The sequence below is a fragment of the Balaenoptera ricei genome, chromosome 11, assembly GCF_028023285.1.
Source record: "Balaenoptera ricei isolate mBalRic1 chromosome 11, mBalRic1.hap2, whole genome shotgun sequence".
NCBI lineage: Eukaryota > Metazoa > Chordata > Mammalia > Artiodactyla > Balaenopteridae > Balaenoptera > Balaenoptera ricei.
This window is the reverse complement of record NC_082649.1, coordinates 100975487-100995922: the sequence shown is the minus strand read 5'-3', so window position 1 is coordinate 100995922 and position 20436 is coordinate 100975487. Positions and strand designations below refer to the sequence as shown.

The following is a 20436-nucleotide window of genomic DNA, read 5'->3' as shown; positions in this document are numbered from 1 at the left end:
AGCTTCTTAACATGGCAATTGTAACTGCTACAGCTTATTGTTTACCATCTACTAGTGCCAAGTGAGTAACACATCATCTCATTTGCTTCTCACAGCAACCCTAGGAGGTAGGTTAATGTTTGCCCTTTTTTTGTTGTTGTTTTGTTTTTTATTCTTTGTTGCTGTTGTTTTGTTTTGGGGTTTTGTTTTGTTGTGTTTTGTTTTTTGCAACACCACACGGCTTGTGGGCTCTCCGTTTCCCGACCAGGGATTGAACCCGGGCCACGGCAGTGAAAGCCCATAATCCTAACCACTAGGCCACCAGGGAGCTCCCTGTTTGTCCTTTTTATAGATGAGGAAACTGAAGCTAAGAAAGGAAGTGACTTGCCCAAGGTCATGAAACTAGCTCAGGGGCAAAGCCAGAAATGGCATACAAGTATCACAACTTCCAAAGTCTGCTCCTCACATGCTATCACCCACAAGATCCTTCATGATCTGGCTTTCTAGAATCACCTCTTTTACAACTGGACACTCCAACTTGGGTGAACTACTTGCAGGTCATTCATTGTACAGGCTTCTGTTTATGCCACTCCCAGTGTCTGCGATATGGTCCCAGCTACCAGCCCTCTTCACCTGACTAAACCTGCTCAACCTTCAGGACCTGGATAAAGCAACACCTCCTCACAGAAGCCTACTGATGCCTCGGCCTGACTTACAAGCACCCTAAGTCCTCCTCCAGCAAACTTCTACAATAGCTTCATTCTATAGTGCTGCTATCTCCTTGACTTAAAAAAAAAAAAAAATTAACTCCTTGAAGACAGGGATGTGTACCTTACTTACTTTGGTATTCCCAGCTTGCAGAGCAGTGGCAGGCATGCAGCAGAAGCTCAATCAGTGTTTACGCTTATTCTCTATTATGAGAAGCTGGCTGAGAACAGAAAAAGGACCCTGTGGTTGAATGAGAGCCCTGTATTCAACTCCTTAAAGGGTTTCAAAATCATGTCACATAAGGAGAAGAGAGGAGTTGGCCAGAAAAGACGCGCCAGTCACACAGCAGAACCGGCAAAGCCAGGAGGAGAGCCCAGGCGGCCTGTCTCCCGTGTTCCAACACTGGAGATTCGGAGCACTTGCTGACAGGGGACAGGCGGGAATGACTTCGTTAATCAGCAGGAGCTTCCTAGTCAGAAGACCCCGCGCTGAACCAGTCTGAGGGGACGTGACCGGAGACAGAAGGCGAGAGCCGGAGTCAGTGACTCCCTCGAGGAGGGAGGACCAGGATCCTCAGACCCGCCGTGACCCTCGCCCTCACCGCCGAGCTCGCCCCTTCTCCCCGGGGCTCCAAAACCGACCGCGCAGGACCCCACTCCTCCCTCACCAACGCGGCTCACTTACCGCCGCCCAACTTCCGGCAACCACGGCGCTGTCCGCCGCGCGCGCCCCGATGACGCAATGTGGCCCCGCCCCCGCCAGCCGGGAAGGGAGGGGTGTGTGGGTGGGTTTGGAGGAAGTGCGCACATGCGCACCCGGAGCCACGAGCCCGCCAGGTAAAGGAGCCCCTAGCACCCAGCTGAGTGGGAGGAACTTGAGCCGTGGGCAAGGCGGGGCCTCAGGAGGTGGGCTAGGACCCCTTGTGAGAGCTGATGGAGAGACTTTCTCTTATCAGATGTGGGAATGTGTGTATGCCCCTCAGGCTGTTAAAAAAGTGCTCATCCTTCTCTCCAGTGATTTCAGAGGATGACAGGAATTATCATTTCCGTTTTCCAGGAGAGGCAGCATCAAATGTATCACAGGGACCGTTAGGGAGGCAGGTGTGGAGAGACGGCCCTTTTTAATACGTAAAGGCTGGATGAAAGTCAACAGTGACCAACCTGCTCTTTCTAAACCAGGTATTATTTTCAAACCCCACCCCCGCCCGCTATCAGTGGGATAAAGGTATTCATTCTAAATTCTTTACTGAGCCAAGTGCCAAGCATTGGACAGGTGTGGAAGAGACAATAGTGAGTGTAAACCTAATCTGACATGTAAGGCCGTGACTCTGATGTAACTCTATTGACTCCTATTTATTGACTATCATATTTTCATGGTTTCCTGTCTTTAGTGGTCACAAAGGTCCTACAAGGTAAAGGTTATATTATCCCCATTTTACACATGAAAGAACAGAGGCTAGGAGAAGTTGTGGCTTGTTGAAGGTTAAAGAGCTTTTGGGCTAGGATTCTAACGTAAGCCTGTTTGCTAAATAAGAAAACAAATCCAGACTTATTAAGTACTTTATTCAGAAGGATTATTGCAAAGGGTGGGGGAGGGGAAGGGGCAAGACTATAGCCGTGGGGAGACCACTCCAGCCGAAAGCTCTGCAGGTGTCTCAAGGGTTATGCAAAAAGAGTTCTTCCTTCTCAGGAAGACTGAAGAAAGCTAGAGAGAACTGGATGTGGAAAAGTGGGAAGAAAGGGTGGCTTGATCCCATAGTAGTAAATCGGAGAATGTTTTACCTTGAGGCCAGTTATATGCTGGCTCAGGCTGAGGGTGGGTCAAAAGAGCCTGGGGAAATGAGAGAAGTTTAAACTTTGGTTGATCAGCATTTTGTTCTGATTGATCAGTGGAGAGCAGTAGTTCAGCAAATCATTTATAAGGTAAAGAACAGGAATTCAGAAGGACTGTGTCTAGCCTTGCCACAGGTAAACAAGGGAAGCATCTCCAAATCTTACGTAGGTCCTATGGGAATGGATGTCTCTTGGCAGTAAACCATTTCCGGAGCACAAAAGAGTGGGGGGATTTCTTCACCATCACTGTTTCTCAAGAGTGCAGGGCTCAGGGAGAATTCAACTTTGTCAACTCTTTCCATTTTATCAGGCTCCTCTCCTGCCACTGCCCCCTCGGACCGCATGCTCGGGTCACACAAAACTAATTCTGCTGTTTAAAGCACACTCTACTCATTCTGCTCTTTTACGTCTCCATCCCTGCAGTATCCTCATTCTTCCTCTTAGTCTTCAAAACACAGTTTTGAAATGTCGGTGAATCTTAGACAAAATGTTGAAGGAAAAAGAGTCCATACAATATGATTCCACATATGGAAAGTTCTAGAATCAGCAAAACTAATCTATAGTGATAGAAGTCAGATCAGGGGTTGCCTAGGGTATAAAGGGGAGCACTGTCTGCAAAGTGCCATGAGAAACTTTCTGAGGTGATAGAAATGTTCTATATCTTGACTGAGATCGGGATGACATGGGCGTTCACATTTCTGAAAACTCATTGAACTGCACATTTAAAATGGGTGCATTTTACTGTATATATTGAATGTAATAAACTTGGTTTAAAAAAAAAAAAACAGTGGGGATGTCACCTCCTAGGTGAAGGCATGCCTGACATCCACCTACCCCTGTGTTTCACTTGATAAAGCACCTGTGAGGCTGAGTTGAAGTTAGTTCTTTATAAGGTTTCCTCTGCTGGACTTTGAGATCCTTGTAATGAATACATTTTTTGGAGTTTCCACCCAGCTCACAATGATTCCTGCTTCTCTGGGAACTGTTCCTCCAGCCATGTTTGGACCACATGTGCCAACTGGCCCCCACCTCCCTTTACAGTTGATTGCATCAGAGGTGGATATAAGATGATTCTTCACCCTCAGCTTTGGACTTTTGAACTGATACTCACAGCGAGTAGGAACAGGAATAATTCACATAGGTCAACAGCAGCAGTCTAGCAGGAACTTCCTTGGACTCTGGTTGTTGAGGTTCCTGTGGCTGCCTTGGCTCAAGCCTTTCAGGGGTGAGGTCATCCAAAGTGTTACTGGATTCGGTTAAGAATCCGCCAGTGCAGGGGACATGGGTTGGAGCCCTGGTCCGGGAAGATCCCACATGCTGCAGAGCAACCAAGCCCATGTGCCACAACTACTGAGCCTGCGCTCTAGACCCCGTGAGCCACAGCTACTGAGCCCTTGTGCCACAACTACTGAGCCTGTGCTCCTAGAACCCGTGCTCCACAACAAGGGAAGCCACCGCCATGAGAAACCCATGCACCACAACGAAGAGTAGCTCCCGCTCACCGCAACTAGAGAAAGCCCGTGCGCAGCAACGAAGACCCAACGCAGCCAAAAATAAATAATTTAAAAACCAGAAAAGACATATTCACCCAAGTGTGCACTGCACCACCAGTTAAAAAAAAAAAAAGTGTTACTGGATTCCACAAAACACCCCAGTAGCCATTCACAAAGCTGGTTTCTGTCGCTTGCAACCCTGCAGTAGGTCCATGAGGTGGAAGCCATGTCTGTATGTCATCCACTGTCTCCTAAGGCCTGGCCCCAAGGACTGGCCCAAGAAGTGCTCAAAAGTGTGTGTTATATTATTAGATGCGGTCTGGGCATCCAAAGTAGATGGTCACTTAGGTCACAGATGTGGCCTCCATGTTAGCATGGAATTAGGGTGAGGCTCAGAGCAGAAGATCTGCCCCTGCTGCCCAGCATGGGGGAGACAGACAACTGGGGAACCAAGATGATGGAGCATCAAAAAAGATGCAAGACCAGGAACCATAAAAAGGCAGAGAATGTTCTCAGACACAGTAGGGCAACGAGGCCCATGACACTTATTCAAGACCACAGAGATCCAGGTCAATGTACTTTCATCACTTGTCTTGCAGCTCAGTTGAAGACCCATTCCCCCCCCCCAGTGGGAACCACTGCACAACCTAGACTTTGAAAGCCCACGAAATTGTGGCATGATATGCTGGCAAATTAGGTCTTAACAGCATTGTTTCTTTACAGCACTTAGAATGCGTCACAGCCAGGAGAGCCCTGCATCTTCTTCGCCTTGCTGTTAAGACTTGAATCTACCTTCCAGAAGACCCATCTTCAAAAGAGAGACAAGCGATTTTCTGCCAGCCAAGTAACCAAATGACAAAGTTATCAAATGGCTAATCTACAGACTCATGGATTTTCTAAATGGACATTTTGCTAATGTAAGCAGATAGGGTAGGGGGTCCCCAGAGAAAGAGAACTAGGCCTGGCTTTCCTGACATAAGAGAAGCCATTTTTGGCCTAAGCCATTTTGTGATCTGAGCCTGGCCACAATGCTTATCTTTGAACAGGTCTCTGTAATTAATGATCTTAAAGGAACAACAACAACAAAAAATGCAGGAACAAATGACTGTTATCAGGCAAGAGAAGCAACAACAGCAAAAATAACATATCATTTGTAAAGACTCCCACTTCTGTTCCAATGGTAGAGACTAGCCCTGAAGCACTTTCTTGAGCTGTTTTGCAGAATTTAATTCGCCCCCACCCTCAGATGCTCAACCACCAGATCAACTGGAACCTAACGGCTGATGATGTGGACCTTTTAGGACCCTTGTGACTTCATTCAACGCCCACGCTCCTCCATGAATATACATGTACCCCTAGCTTAAAACTTCCCAGTTTTGCTGTTGGGGAGGCACTGCTTTGGGAAAGATCCCCGGGGTTCTCCTTACTTGCTGCAAGGAATAAATACTTCCTTCTCCTGCTCTTGGGCTTGGCTGTATCTTTCAGATTGATATGCACCAAGAGGCAAACTCAGTTTTTCGCGTAACACTAACTTACCAATGTCTAAAGTTTATGGCGATTTCTACTGGATGGAATGGCTTTGCAAGCTTTTATAGATTTATATGATGTTGTAGTTGATGGTTTTCATGTTGCCTTCAGAGACGCATTTGAAAGAATTTTCTCTTTACCAAAAATTAAGGATGGCTTTATTCTTCCTTTGACTATATTTAACTTATGAACACATTAATGAAGAATATATTCTTGAATGTAGGTTTTTCTTGAGTGTATTAATATCATGCCACTCAGTTTATGCTCTGTCTCCTGCTTTTCACTTCTCCTTCTGTCTCCTTTCCCATTCCTCAGTTTCTCACTTTGTCTTCCCCTAAATGTCTCCATCTCTCTGCCTCTTAATCTCTCCCCATCTCTGTCCCTCTACACTTCATTTCCCCCTTCCTCCCTCTTCTGTTCCTTGGTGTCCCCCATCTCTTCCCCTAGATCCCTCCTCTCTGACCCCCCCAACCCCGTAACAGGGAAGAACCTTTGTATTCTATTACAAATTAATCACTAAAGGGATGTTGCCTATAGGCTTAAATTATACATAATGGCCCACCTCTGGGAACCCTGCCTCCCACGTAATGAGCATTAAGTGAAAATACTTTTGTTTAGCTCACAGGAAGCATCCTGACCAGGCCCACCTGCGAATGGCTGCAGGAAGGAAGAAATGAACACATCCCCTCTGAAGTCTGGCCGGAACTAGGACCTTATCCCCTCTCCTTTTAGTATAAAATAAGCCTGAATTCTAACTCGGGAAGATGGCTCTTTGGGACACTAGTCCACCTTCTTTTTGGTCCGCTGGCTTCCCAGATGAAGTCACCATTCCCAGCTCCCACAGCTCGTCTCTTGATTTACTGGCCTGTCCTGCAGGAGCAATAGGAGCTTGGGCTCGGTAACACCCCTGCCTCCCCTAGTTTCCTCTTATTTCTACGCCTTGTTTTCCCCTCTGTCACCTGAAGTCTCTTCACCTCTATTTCTCCCCTCTCTGCAACTTGGTCTCTCCCTGCAACAGCAGTGATCTGGGAACAAAGCATATTGAACCTTCTTCAATATGTGGCTGTGAAGAAAAACAAAAATCTGTTACTCTAACTTCACAACAATTGCAGAAAACGTCTCTTAAAAACCTCACCCAACATGCATTGCTGTAAACCTTGTAAATAGTTAAAAAGAAGCCAACATTTGGTCAATTTGGCAAATTGGTCAGTGGAGGAATTGGCTTTAAGCTCATCAGCTTTAAGTCCATAAAAAGAAACCCAAAGGGGCTTCTGAGTCTGCAAGTTTTAATCTATAATCAAGGTCTCTGACAGCCTTTTCCAAGAAGGTATTTATTTTCATATTTTGGGCAGAGAGCCTGGTTTCAACTGGATTTTGTGTAAGCCATCAGCCACTGATTCTTTCCTGAGTGGGCTAGGGCTGAGTTACGTCTGCACCATAGTCCCTTGTCTTTCATGAATTTAAGAATTAATTCAAGCATACAGACAGGCGTAGGAAGAGCAGGCTGATACCGTGGAAAGGAAGCCCATTCCACAATCAGATCTTGGACCTGGTCCTTATTAATCCCTCTGCGCTTTGGTTTGCCTGTTTGTAAAAATACAGAAATCTGCCTCACGAGGTGTTGTAGAGATTAGATTAGATAACAGTGGTAGAGCACGAAAGTATACGCTCAGTATATTTTAAAACTACTTGAGTCCCCACTGGGTACCATTCACTCTGCAAGCACCATAAACACTGTACACAATAATCCATGGACCTTGTTTATTATGCTCTGGCAATTTATATTGACCATTTTTTGTTCTTGTCAGATTCAAATCCAAGTCTCGTTGACCCAAAGTCAGGGCTCGTAACCACTAGTTGCCTCAACTGTTCATCAACATCAATAACAGGCACTTAGCCATTTGTCTGCGTGGGGTAGTCCTTAAAAGTGCTCCTGGGTCCTGAGGGGTCCCGGGAAGTAACTCTTCCTGGTTTCTGACCTGGAAACAGACCAGCTGCAGGATAACCTAAACCAGCCTAAAGATGTTTACAAATGTGAATGTATATGTCCTTACAAAACCAAAGAGAAACCTTGTATCAGATCTTGTAACATTTGACATTACATTTCAATACATCTTCTCAGTCCAAGAGACTCAGAAAGGTAGTATTAAATCAATCAAACTTGTAACAGTATAGTTTCAAAGATCATATTTTAGGTAGGTAAAAAATCTCTCATTTTAACAGATCATGCAAACAGGAACATACGACATAAAATACCAGCTTGTACAGGCACTCCCACTAGCTACATAGATTACAGTTTAGCATGAAGTTTTAAAATATAAATCATAACCAGATTGCAATATAAACACCAAGTAAAACTGCGTGTTCCCATGCCTTTGCTAGTTTTGACTTAAGAGGTTTGCCTATAAAAGAACATGATGACTCTTCTTGGATAAACAGCAAAACTCACAGATGAAAATGCACACTGTCCCTTCAAAAGTATCACCTCTGTGGCCACAAACATCTATGTCAGCTCTTCCTGCTCTCAATATACGCTTTTTTTAAAAAATAAATTTATTTATTTATTTATTTTTGGCTGTGTTGGGTCCTCATTGCTGCACGCAGGCTTTCTCTCGTTGTGGTGAGCGGGGACTACTCTTCGTTGCGGTGCGCGGACTTCTCATTGCAGTGGCTTCTCTTGTTGTGGAGCACGGGCTCTAGGTGCGTGGGCTCAGTAGTTGTGGCTCGCAGGCTCTAGAGTGCAGGCTCAGTAGCCGTGGCGCACGGGCTTAGCTGCTCCGCGGCATGTGGGATCTTCCCTGACCAGGGCTCGAACCCATGTCGCCTGTGTTGGCAGGCGGATTCTTAACCACTGCGCCACCAGGGAAGCCCTCAATATACTCCTGAGAATTGCCACCACTCTCAGGAATTTGTGTGTGTGTGTGTGTGCTGAATAGAACAAATTTTTGCCTTTAGTAGAAAATGTGTTACAATGAGCTGAAACCACAGGATGTTCACTCTAGCTCTCCTATAACTAGCTGTGTGATCTCAGGCACCTTATTTCACCTTGCTGCACTTCAATTTGCTTCTCTTGTACTACCACCCTCCTGTTGTGGGGTGTCATGGGGCTTAAATGACATCAACCTGGCACAGCCCTCAAGAAATATGGCTTTCTTCTCTCCACTCCCCTTTTTGGTTTTTAATGAACAACCATTTAAAAAATATTCTTTTCTCTTTGAGGGCAGCATTTAGCTTTTTTCTTTAATAGCAAAAAAGGAATTTGGGTTTGAAAATGATGGATATGCGGACTGCATAATTTCCTATCAACTCTAAGATGTGCGTGAGTGAGAAATAATAAGGCAGAATTTCCAAGGTGGTTCAAACACTGGGTCTGGAGAAAGCTGTAAAAGAGGCTCAGAGGAGAGGTGTTCTGAGAAGTGGCAGTCACAGTGGAATAGCTGTCCTGCCTCTCAAGGTGACCCCTGGCAGGGGACAGCATCTGTCTGTGTGTATCAATATAAGGTCTCTGCACAGTCGTATAGCTCCATTCCAGGAAGGCTCCAGAGTTCTGTCTACTTCTCTACTGGAACTCTACCCACGTATCCCTTCAGTTGCCCATTAATTCGAGTCTGAAAGCTTGAATTACAATGTGAGTCTGAGGCGCCCACATTTCCCTAGGAGCAGGAGAGCTCAACCAGATCCGATTCTCTTGGAAATATTCTGCTCTCAGGGTATAGTCTCTCTGCTGACCACCGCCATCTGCTGTTCTTCCAATGGTGCCTATGAACTTTCCAAACTACCCAGCCCCTAAGGCTATTCTTTTGGCTCCAGAAAGCCCAGGTGTCTGGCAATGCACAGGCTTCCTCCTCTGTTTCCTTCAGGAACATCATAAGCATCACTTAGTTACATCCCCTTGTAGCCTCCCTTAGGAGTGAATGTGCAGAATTTTCTTGAACGTCTTCTTGAAGTTCTCGTTGCACAGGGGGTAGATGAGGGGGTTCAGCGTGGAGTTGATGTAGCCCAGCCAGATGGTGAACATGTGCACATATTGGTTACAGCAGCTCTCGCAGAAGGCAATGACCATGAAGAAGATGAAGTAAGGAATCCAGCAAATGATGAAGGCCACCATGATAAAACCCAGTTGTTTGGCGGCCTTCCGTTCTCGGTTCATGTGCAACCCAGACACGTACTGTCTTGAATGTGAGCAAAGCCTCTTCCAGGTGAACTTGATATAATCCAGGCCTGTGCTAGACTCACTTTTCGATTTAGCTTTCCCGGGTGCCACCTCTGGGGGGGTGTCTGAGTCTGTCCGGGAGAAGGACTGGCTGTCACCTAGGATCTGATCCTCTAATACCTCCTTGGCCCCATGCATGTTCAGGCCCTGCTCACCCATCTCAAGCTGGCTCTGGCTCTGGTTGATGGCTACGTATTCCCTGCCACTCCCGTCTGCCTCCATCTGCATCTGCACAATGTTAAGTGGGGAGCAATGGAATTTGTCCAGTTCTCCATCCTTCTCTTGGCTGAAGACACCTGGAGACTTTATCTCCTTCGGGTCTTGGGATGCTGGCTTCAAGACAGGTCCACCACCGGCATCTTTCGGCTTCCTTTTCAGAACCTCCCAGGGAGACTGCTTCCCTGGTTTCTTAGCACCCACGCTGAGGTCCTCTGGCTTCAGCTTATCTTCAGAGAAGGACGGGAGGGATCCACGGATGAGCTCCCGGTGCTGACAGTGCTGCTGTACAGCCTTGTAGATCTTAGCATAGAACCAGAGCATGAGCAAGGTGGGCAGGTAGAAGTTGATGATGGCAGTCACGACCTTGAACCAGGTGACATCGTAGAAGTCCGTCTCGCACTTGTCCTCCCGGTGCCCTGACGTCTTCGACATGAAGCGATGCCAGCCCAGAATGGGAATAACCCACAGGAAGGAGAGAAACCAGGCCACCAAGATGGTGGCCGATGCTCGGGTCTTGGTACGATACCTCAGGTATCTGAGGGGCTGCTGCACAGAGCGGTAGCGATCAACGCACAAGATGAAGATGCTGAAAATGGATGCTGTGCTGGCCACATAGTCCATGGAAAGCCAAAAGAGGCAGAGAGGGCGCCCCAGGGACCACCTGGACATGAGGAGGTAGAGGATGTTCATGGGCATGACGACGGCCCCCACGATCAGATCGGCCACCGAGAGGCTGATGATGTACAGATTCCCCACCGTGTGTAGCTTCCGCTCGCTGCGCACAGCATACAGGACCAGCAGGTTGAGTCCCACTGTGACCAAGGAGATGGCGCTCAGGACCACCACCAGGGGCATCATTTGGGGGTTGGGCGTGGTGGTCTTGTTCCTCTCACACATCTTGTCTTCCAAGACGCTGGAGGAATTGGGAAGGGTCATTGGCACAAGAGTAGCCTCCAGCTATGGCTCACTCCCTGGGAGGAAAGACACAAGGATTCAGGTCAGAGCCCCGGTGATCAGTAGTCACTCGGTGCTATCACAGTGATCAAGCTAGGGTTGTATACTGTAGGGGCTGATAGACACTGCTGGTTACCTACAGCCTATATCCCCTGCTTCTTTAGCCATTCCTTCCTCCCTTCCTTCACTTGATGACTATTTACTGCATTCCTGGGCATTGTTCTAGGTATTGGGAACAGAGCAGTGAACAAAACAAAAACCTCTGTCCTCAAGGAGCTCACATTCTAGTGAGGGGAGGGGTGAGCAAAAACAAGGGGAGGTTTGTACAAGTCCCATGTTGCACATGTCCTGGGAGATGGGCTGCATCATGATTGGTCTCAGCTGCATATGCCCCCTTGTTCCTCTTTGCCAGTGGCTGGTCTAAGAGTGGGTTTGAAACACAACTCCTAGAGGCCAAGGAAGTAGATGGGGAAGTCTCATGGCAGAGATGCGGTTCTGGAAAGTTCTTCCTCTCTGACAAATGAGCAAAACAAGTAAAAGTGTGTTTCCCACTTGCCCTCTTCTTTGTGACAGGAAGTGATGCACGGGGCTATGGCAATCATCTTAGGGCCATCAGGGAAGCACCACTGAGACGCCAGCCCAGAGACCTGTTATTACTGAGCTGCTGAACTGACCCTGGAATCATCTTCCTCAAGGCTGGTTATTATGGGAAATAATTAAATATCTTTTTTGCTTAAGTCACTGTTGTGGGAGTTTTTACTTGCATCTAAAAGCACTCCCAACCAATACAGAAGAGGTTACCAGGACACACAAAGCATGAAATAAATCTAGAAAATCTCCTTAGATGAATGGTTCTCAAATGGGAAGAGGATTATGTTAATTGAGAAAGCATATTCATTATTTCACTTTTGTGTTTGAAATCTTTTTTCGTTACATAAAATATGCAAAGTCATATGTAACAAAACCTTTGCTAGTAGGACTATACTGAAAACAGATTGGATCCTGCTATAGGTGATCCTCAATTGGGGAGGGAGGTCAAAGTAGGTATTAAAACTTCCAGAAGGCATTGTTAGATTTTTATATTAATCAAAAAGTGGTAGGAGTTTAAAGAAAACTGAGAAATACTAACAGAGTGTAAATGTCTCTTTAGCAAAAACATTATTTTTACATTAAGACAAAGCCAGATAAATTCTTGAGTAGAAAGCCAAATTCTTATGATTTTTTAAAGGTAAAAAGCAAGACCCCAAATAAGCAAATGGACCTAATTAAACTTAAAAGCTTTTGCACAGCAAAGGGAACCATCAACAAAATGAAAAGACAACCTACTGAATGGGAGAAAATATTTGCAAATGATATGACTGATAAGGGGTTAATATCCAATATATATAATTAGCTCATACAACTCAACATCAAAAAAACAACGAGGGCTTCCCTGGTGGCTCAGTGGTTAAGAATCCACCTGCCAATGCAGGGGACATGGGTTCGAGCCCAGGTCCAGGAAGATCCCACATGCTGCGGAGCAACTAAGCCTGTGCGCCACAACTACTGAGCCTGCGCTCTAGAGCCCGCAAGCCACAACTACTGAGCCCACGCGCCTAAAGCCCGTGCTCCGCAACAAAAGAAGCCACTGCAATGAGAAGCCCGCGCACTGCAACGAAGAGTAGCCCCCGCTTGCCACAACTAGAGAAAGCCCATGTGCAACAATGAAGACCCAATGCAGTCAAAAATAAATAAATAAATAAATTTAAAAAAGAAAAAACAAAAACAAAGAATCTGATTAAAAAATGGGTAGAAGACCTGAATAGACATTTTTCCAAAGAGGACATGCAGCTGGCCAACAAGCACATGAAAAGATGCTCAACATCGCTAATCATCAGGGAAACGCAAATCAAAACCACAATGAGATATCACCTCACACCTATCAGAATGGTTACCATCAAAAAAAAAAAAAACCACAAATAACAAATGTTGGTGAGGATGTGGAGAAACGGGAACCCTTGTACACTGTTGGTGGGAATGTAAATTGGTGCAACCATTATGGAGAACAGTATGGAGGTTCTTAAAAAACTAAAAATAGAACTACCATATGACCCAGCAATTCCACACCTGGGTATATATCTGAAAAAAAACAAAAACACTGATTCAAAAAGATAAATGTACCCCAATGTTCACAGCAGCATTATTTACAATTGCCAAGATATGGAAGCAACCTAAGTGTCCATCAACAGATGAATGGATAAAGAAGATTGTGGTATATATATATATATATATATATATATATGTAATGGAATATTACTCAGCCATATAAAAGAATGAAATTTTGCCATTTGCAACAACATGGATGGACTTAGAGGGCATTATGCTTAGTGAAGTAAGTCAGACAGAGAAAGACAAATACTGTATGATATCACTTATATGTGGAATCCAGAAAATAAAACAAACTAGTGAATATAATAGAAAAAATGCGGATTCACAGATAGAAAGAAATAGTGGTTACCAGTGAGGAGAGGGAAGGGGGAAGAGACAAAATAGGGGTAGGGGATTAAGAGGTACAAACTACTGTGTATAAAATAAATAAGCTACAAGGATATATTGTACAACACAGGGAATATAGCCAATATTTTATTATAACTATAAATAACCTATAAAAATATTGAATCACTATGTTGTATGCCTGTGACTTTTACCCATAACAAATATAATATACTTCAACTAAAAAAGAAAAAGCAAGACCCCAAGGCATTTGATCCTTGTGGAAGGAACCCTTTGAGTTACTTTGTTGGAAAAGCACCACTTGGATAGTACGGATTTTGCTCCAGCTCTATCACTAATTTTCTGAGTGATCTCTCAGCCTGCATCTTCTCCCGTGGCATATGTGAGAGGTGGGGAGGTGATCGCTTAAAGACTTTCAGGTCTCCTTTTTTTTTTTTTTTTTTTTAATTTTATAGCTACTTTATTTATTTATTTATTATTTATTTTTGGCTGTGTTGGGTCTTCGGTTCATGCGAGGGCCTTCTCTAGTTGCGGCAAGCGGGGGCCACTCTTCATCGCGGTGCGGGGACCGCTCTTCATCGCGGTGCGCGGGCCTTTCACTATCGCGGCCCCTCCCCTTGCGGGGCACAGGCTCCAGACGCGCAGGCTCAGCAGTTGTGGCTCACGGGCCCAGCCGCTCCGTGGCATGTGGGATCTTCCCAGACCAGGGCTCGAACCCGTGTCCCCTGCATTAACAGGCAGATTCTCAACCACTGCGCCACCAGGGAAGCCCCAGGTCTCCTTTTTAGAAGCTCGCTTTAGGTGTTTTTCCAAGTTCTCCTCCAGCTCTGCACTGCCACAGCCAGGGTAGCCGTCCGACTCCTCCTAGTGTGCCTCCTCTGACTGCTTCAACAGCATCACCTTCTCTTTCTGTGACGCGGTCCTGCCCTCTGCTCCCGTCACTTCCTGCTGTCAGCCTCAGGGGTCTCACCCACTCGCCCCACTCCACTCCAGCCATTACCTCTGTCAGGACAACCCCTGAATCTGTAGCTTCAGCCTGTACCTTTCTCCACTCCTAAAGCCAACACCCAATACCTTACAGCTTCCCCTTCAGCCCTGCCCAAGTCCAATTGCTTGGAACTGTCCACAGTCACCTCGGGAAGAAGGAAAGAAGGCTAGGGCCGTATCGTCTCAGGGATTTCTATTTTTTATTTTGGTTGGGAGGAAGCAGGAAGCACTTCCCTAAAATACTCCCAGCTTGGCATTCCCCAGGTAGCTCTCACCTCCCACTTCCACAGGAGTGTCTCATTTCTCTCTTTCCTCATCGCCTTGAGGAAATTCCTCTCTTTTCTTATTTCTCTTTTTTCTCTTTGCCTCATACACACAGAGGAAAACAAATAATTTTTTTCATTGTGCATATATACTATTTATCATCCCACAATTCTATTTGACAGAAAATGATTTGTTTTTATATAAAAATCTATGTATTTTTTTTCCTTTTTGATTAAAAACAAGTTTTCTTGATTGAAATGAGATCACTGAAATGAAAATTAGTGTGAAATTGTTTAGTGGTGAAGTCTACTGCTGTCTGCAACTTACTTGCAATTAATCAAAAAGTAAGTTGGATGGATGATTGGTTAGAAGAATGGATAAATGAATAGATATATGATAAAGCAAAAAGAGCAAAATGTTAATTTATGACCTGGGTGGTAGATATATGGGTGTTCACTGTACAATGCTTCTAACTTTTCTATTTCATTGATACTTTTCATAATAAAATGTGGGAGAATATATAACAGATAAACAACAAGGTCCTACTGTATAGCACAGGGAATGATATTCACTATCCTGTAATAAACGATAATGGAAAAGAATATGAAAAAGAATATGTATTTATATGTATAACTGGATCACTTTGCCATAAACTAGAAACTAACACAACATTATAAATCAACTATACTTCAATTTAAAAAAAGGTAATATGTTGGAGAAAATTAATACAGCATAAGTTTATCTTCCTCACTTAACTATCACTATAAGCTCCCATTCTTTATCACATTTTCTCCTTCATAGCTTCGGCATGTTATTTTGCATAAAGCTAAAAGCAGAAAAAAGATCAAGAAATATTTGTTAAGTGAATAAATAAGTGAGCGAGAGGCAGAGTGCTCTGAAATATCTCAGCTCAGAACTTATTCATTCAACAGATATTTACTGGTGAAAGGTTCCTTTTCAGCTCAGTGATCTGTTTTAGGAGCAAGAAAACCCACTTTTGTTCTCTGAAACCACGCAATTCAGAAGAAAGATTCCTGGAAAGACAAGTGCAGCACCCACGTTGCTAGAGCAGCATGTGGAACTGCTGCTGGGGGCCTGGCGGGTCCCACTGGGAGTGAGGCCAAGAGGGCAGCAGGGGCGGCCACATCTGCATCTCCTGCATGTCCCACTCAGGACCTGCTGCATAATTTGCGGGGCCCAGTGCAAAATGACAAACTAAAAAATTATTAATCATTTCAAGACGGAGGCAGCAGAACATTGAACCAAGCGTGGGGCCCTCCTGAGTGCAGGACCTGTGTGACTGCCATTCTGATCTCTTTTCTCTCACCCAGACACTGAAAAGGCTCCACTCAGTGACACAGCTAACGTAAGGCGCTTTCCTCTCCCTTCGGGATCTGCGTTCCTTGGAACGATCCATGAACAGTTTTCCTTCTCTAAATGCCAGAGGGATGCCAGGCACTCCAGCAGAGGGTGGAAGGTATCTGAGGACACAGATTCTCATTTCACCCCATGCTGCATAGGATGCCACACTCCCCTCGGGCTGCCCAGAGCCCATGGGGCTCTGAGGTGTCCTCTCTGGGGTCAAGGTCGAGCCTACAGAGAGGATGTGCCCCGGGGAGAGAGAACTGAACCTAAGGAGGAACTTGGGACAGGGCATTTTGAGAAGAAAGAACCAGGGCACCAAGGGGTCTTTATAGTACCATGTCCCTCAAGGAGCGGGTCCTGGAAGAGAGAGTTCTCAGCCGGCTCTGCCGCTCGATGGGTTGTGTGGAGCCTGGGAAAACAGCCAGATCTCCAATTTCCTCACCTGTAAAGTAGGGAAAATAGTATCACCTCCCTCCCGGGGCTGTTGGGAGCCTCAGTTGAGACAATGGGGTGGGAGAGCTCTGCTAACCCCCCGTGATGACAACTTGGTGACAAGCAGAAATGGATCCTTTCTCTCTAAGAGGCTCACGTACACAAGCAAGCCATCATTTTTGAGTTAAGGCAGTGGCTCCATTCCAAAACCAGGGAACTTCCCTGGTGGTCCAGTGGTTAAGACTCCGAGCTCCCAATACAGGTGGCCCGGGTTCGAGCCCTGGTCAGGGAACTAGATCCCGCATGCCGCAACTAAGAGACTGCACGCGCCGCAACTAAAGATCGCACATGCTGCAACGAAGATCCTGCATGCCGCAACTAAGACCCGGTGCAGCCGGGGGGGCGGGGAGGGGAAAGACCATGCTTATTCAAAAAAAAAAAAAATTTGCTGCAGTGGAATTTTTACTAGAGTGATTACAAGTCTAATCCAATCTGGTCCATGTGCCAGCAAATAAACAAAGGTAGCCAACAGTCCATCCACAGCCTGGGAGCGACGCCTGTGGCAGCTAAGATGGTAAGTCAAGCTCTGGGCTTTTCAGATATCGGTTATCTGAAGCCCATAGCGAGGTCTTCTGATGATCCCAAGGTACAGAGGAGGAAACGGTGAGCTCAGGCTCAGAGGGGTGAAGCAACTTACTCAAGGTCACACAGCTAGAAGTGGTTGGTGAAGCCAAGATTCAAAACTAGGTCTAACTCAGAATTTTTCAACCTTCGTTCTACTGACATTTTGAGCTGGATAATTCTTTGTTGTGAAGGGGTGTCCTGTGCATGGTTGGATGTTTAGCAGCATCCCTGGCTTCTACTCAGTAGATGCCAGTAGCACCCTCCCCCCATTCCCAGACATGACAACCAAAAATATCTCTAGACATTTCCAGATATCCACTGGGAAGCAAAATGATCCGTAGTTGAGAATCACTGATCTAACTGAAGAATATGCCAAAGAAAACAGCTTTCAGCTCAAAGTAAGGAAGGAGTTTCTAAAAATAGATGTTATCTAACAGTGCAATGAATTGCCTCGAGAGATACTAAGCGCCCCATCACGGGAGGTATCCAAGAAGAGGTGGCTCTGGCTCCAAATTAGAAATACTCCTGCTTTCTCAGTGGCAACTGTTGGTTTTAGATAAAAGGAGTTGATGGGCAGGAATTTCTGTTGACAGCCAGGAAGGGAAGGCAAGAGGAACTGGAGGATTTGGAGAGATACTACTAGGAAATGAGGTTCCCGGTGGCCTCACCCTCTCCACTTTCCTTCTCATTTCAGCAGTGCTCGTCCACGGAAGGCTTGGAGCTCATTTGGGTAGTAGAATAGTGCAGCAGTTAAGAAGCCAGGCTTTGTAAATCAGCAAACCTCTGCTCTCATCCTGCTTCTGCCCTAATTAGCTGGGCAAGATATTTCACTTCAAGAAGCTTCAGTACTCCTCACCTCTAAAATGGGGATAAACACCTAGTACAGAGCCTGCCATATAAGAAGTGCTCATTTAAAAGCGGCTGTTGTGTTTTCTTCCATTTCTCGGTGAGTGACACACCGACCCCACAGCCAGCCCTGTTGAGCTCAGAAGAATCATCCTTGACCTCTCCCTGTTTTTCACTATGGCAGAAACTGCTAATAGTTTCCCAGTATCAGTTCTCTTCTATTTAGAAATAGACTTCTGTTATTTAACTGAAAACATGGCTGCCTGGAATAAAGACTACATTTCCCAGGCTCCATTGTGGCTGGGTATGACCACGTGACTAAGTTCCAAAGAAATGGAAATGGAAATGTAGTTTGCAACTTCCAGAAAGCAACCCTAAAGGGAGGATGTGTTCTTTTCTTTGGCTCTTCTTTCTTCCAGCTGGCTGGAATGTTGACAGGATGAATAGAGCTTAAGCAGCCATCTTGGGACCATGAGGAAGAGGCTCAAAATGAGGAAGGTGAAGCAGTAATTTGGAAGGAGTTGAGGTCCCTGATGATCATGGAGCTGCCATACCAGCCAGAACCACATCTGGATTAGCTCGGCTTTTCTATCATGCACACCCAAACCGAATCCTAACTGATACACTGCCCCTGACTTCAAGGAATTTGTCAATTAGGATGAGAATAAAGGCAAAAGATAAACAAACAGCATCAGAAAAATTAAATTAAAAATTCTACAATGCAACTGGGACAAGTGTGATAACTGAGGTAAGATCAAAGCAGGTGGCAGGACAGGGGAGGGAGGAACAACCTCTCCCAAGGTACAGTGGGAATGTCAAGAAGGACATCACAGAATGGGTGATGTGTGACTGGGCTTTGAAGGATGAGTAGAAGTTTGCAGGGAGGAAAGAGGAATTTAAGGATGAGTAAAAGAAAGAATAAATGTACAGAGCTGAGTTCGAGGAGCTGGGAGGGAATTGCTGGAAGTGACTGGATCACAGAATGAGGAGTCTGGAGACGCAGGCTGGGGCCTAGGTATAAGGATTCACTTTTACCCTCTATGCCTTTGCCTGTGCTGTTTCCCCTGCCTGGAGCACCCTCTTGCCTTGAAGCTCTTAGCTGCTCCTCTTTCTGTGTTCCACAACAGTTCTAACACTCCCCTTTACATCAGCTATCTTATCATTCTTTCTTTACTTGGTTCTCTCCAACTACAAGGGGGTACCTCTAGGACATGGAGTGTGCCCACTGTTTCTGAAGGTCAACACCCAGGGCCATAAAGGGGACACACCCTCCTTGACGGTAGGGGCCACACCTTTTCCTCGCTGCCATTCTCCTGTGCTAGCACATGATGGATGCTCAAAAGAAGTTTACTGGATGAGCTCTGAAAAAAAGACACACACGGATAAAGCACAGCAGAAGACACAGGAAGTAGGACCTAAATGCAGAAGGTGTGGGCATATTTTTCACAGGGATCTTTAAACCAACAAAAATTTGAGATAAGATTTGTCCTATTGATGAGTATTAATACCTTCCAGCAAACTTTCTTACGTTTTCTCGGAAACCTCTGGAAATTCCTTTCATGTTAATCCAAAACATGAATACAGATCTATGCACAAAAATGCTTACTGCAACATTATTCATGGTAGGAAATAAAAGGAAATAATCTAACATTTGGGAACTACACATATTATGGGATAGCTACAGTCATCGATAATCACATTTATGGGGCACCAGTAATGATATGGGAAAATGCTTATGATGAAATTAAATTTACAACAGACATTGTTTGTACAATGATGTCAACTCTATTAACAGGCTTAGAGAGACAGTGAGTCTCTGCTATGTTATGTTAACAGTGGTTTCCTCGGGGTAGTAAATGATGTTTATCATCTTTGGTATTTTCCAAGATTTCAACAACGAAGACATCTTAGTTTTATAATAGGGAGAATAAGAACTAACTGCACTCCTTTTAGAAAACAAAATAAAATAGATTTATTCCACTGGAAAAAAATGTTTTTAATGTCTTCCACATCCTTAGAACATCTTTTATTTTCTTTAGTAAAAAGTGAGAGTTTGGGATTCCTTTCTTGATACCTTCTAAACTGCCTCACCCATCACTCCCCATTCCAAACTTCTCTGCCCTCTGCCCCATTTGCATTGGACGGTTATTGTGGTCAAGTAAGCCAGAACATTAAATTCTTTGCTCTAATTCTAAGAAAGAGATGCCATGCACGAGGGGGCCCCAAGGACTGCCTATTCTCATCGAGTCTGTCCCGAATATCATTTCCATAAAACACCCAGGTTTATCAATGCCACTGGCAGTAGTGCAGAGAGCTGAATGCAAATAGCAAAATTCCGTTAGGAGCCCAGTGCTGCGGGAATGTGGCTGACTCGGAATCTAGGGCAATGCTGGGCCCGCAGTTTGCTTCTGGGTAAGACACAAGAGGCAGATGACCTTGTGGGCAGGCAGTGGCCCTGAAGATTTTTCAGGGGTGGGTGGAGGTACATATTCAAATGTCT

The 20436-nt window shown here is 45.3% G+C and overlaps 2 protein-coding genes across 9 annotated transcripts in view; both read right to left on the bottom strand.

Moving 5' to 3' along the window:
* The window catches only part of ATG7 (autophagy related 7), a 326752-nt gene that overhangs the window by 235618 nt on the left and 70698 nt on the right, over nt 1–20436 (bottom strand). For 5 of the 8 annotated variants that reach the window (XM_059940376.1, XM_059940381.1, XM_059940383.1 and 2 more), the window contains exon 1: nt 1372–1408. The exons of 2 other annotated variants lie outside the window; for them this stretch is intronic. The gene's annotated coding sequence lies outside the window, so the exon portion shown is untranslated. Of the gene's footprint in view, nt 1–1371; nt 1409–20436 lie in introns of those variants that run through there. One more of the 8 variants, XM_059940377.1, reaches the window with a different exon arrangement.
* HRH1 (histamine receptor H1) lies at nt 9417–10907 on the bottom strand. The gene has a single exon (XM_059937735.1). It carries the CDS (start codon nt 10905–10907, stop codon nt 9444–9446), a length of 1464 nt encoding a protein of 487 aa, XP_059793718.1. The 3' UTR covers nt 9417–9443.

Coding starts and splice junctions, on each gene's coding strand:
- HRH1 (XM_059937735.1), bottom strand. CDS start 10,907: ATGACCCTTCCCAATTCCTCCAGCGTCTTGGAAGACAAGATGTGTGAG.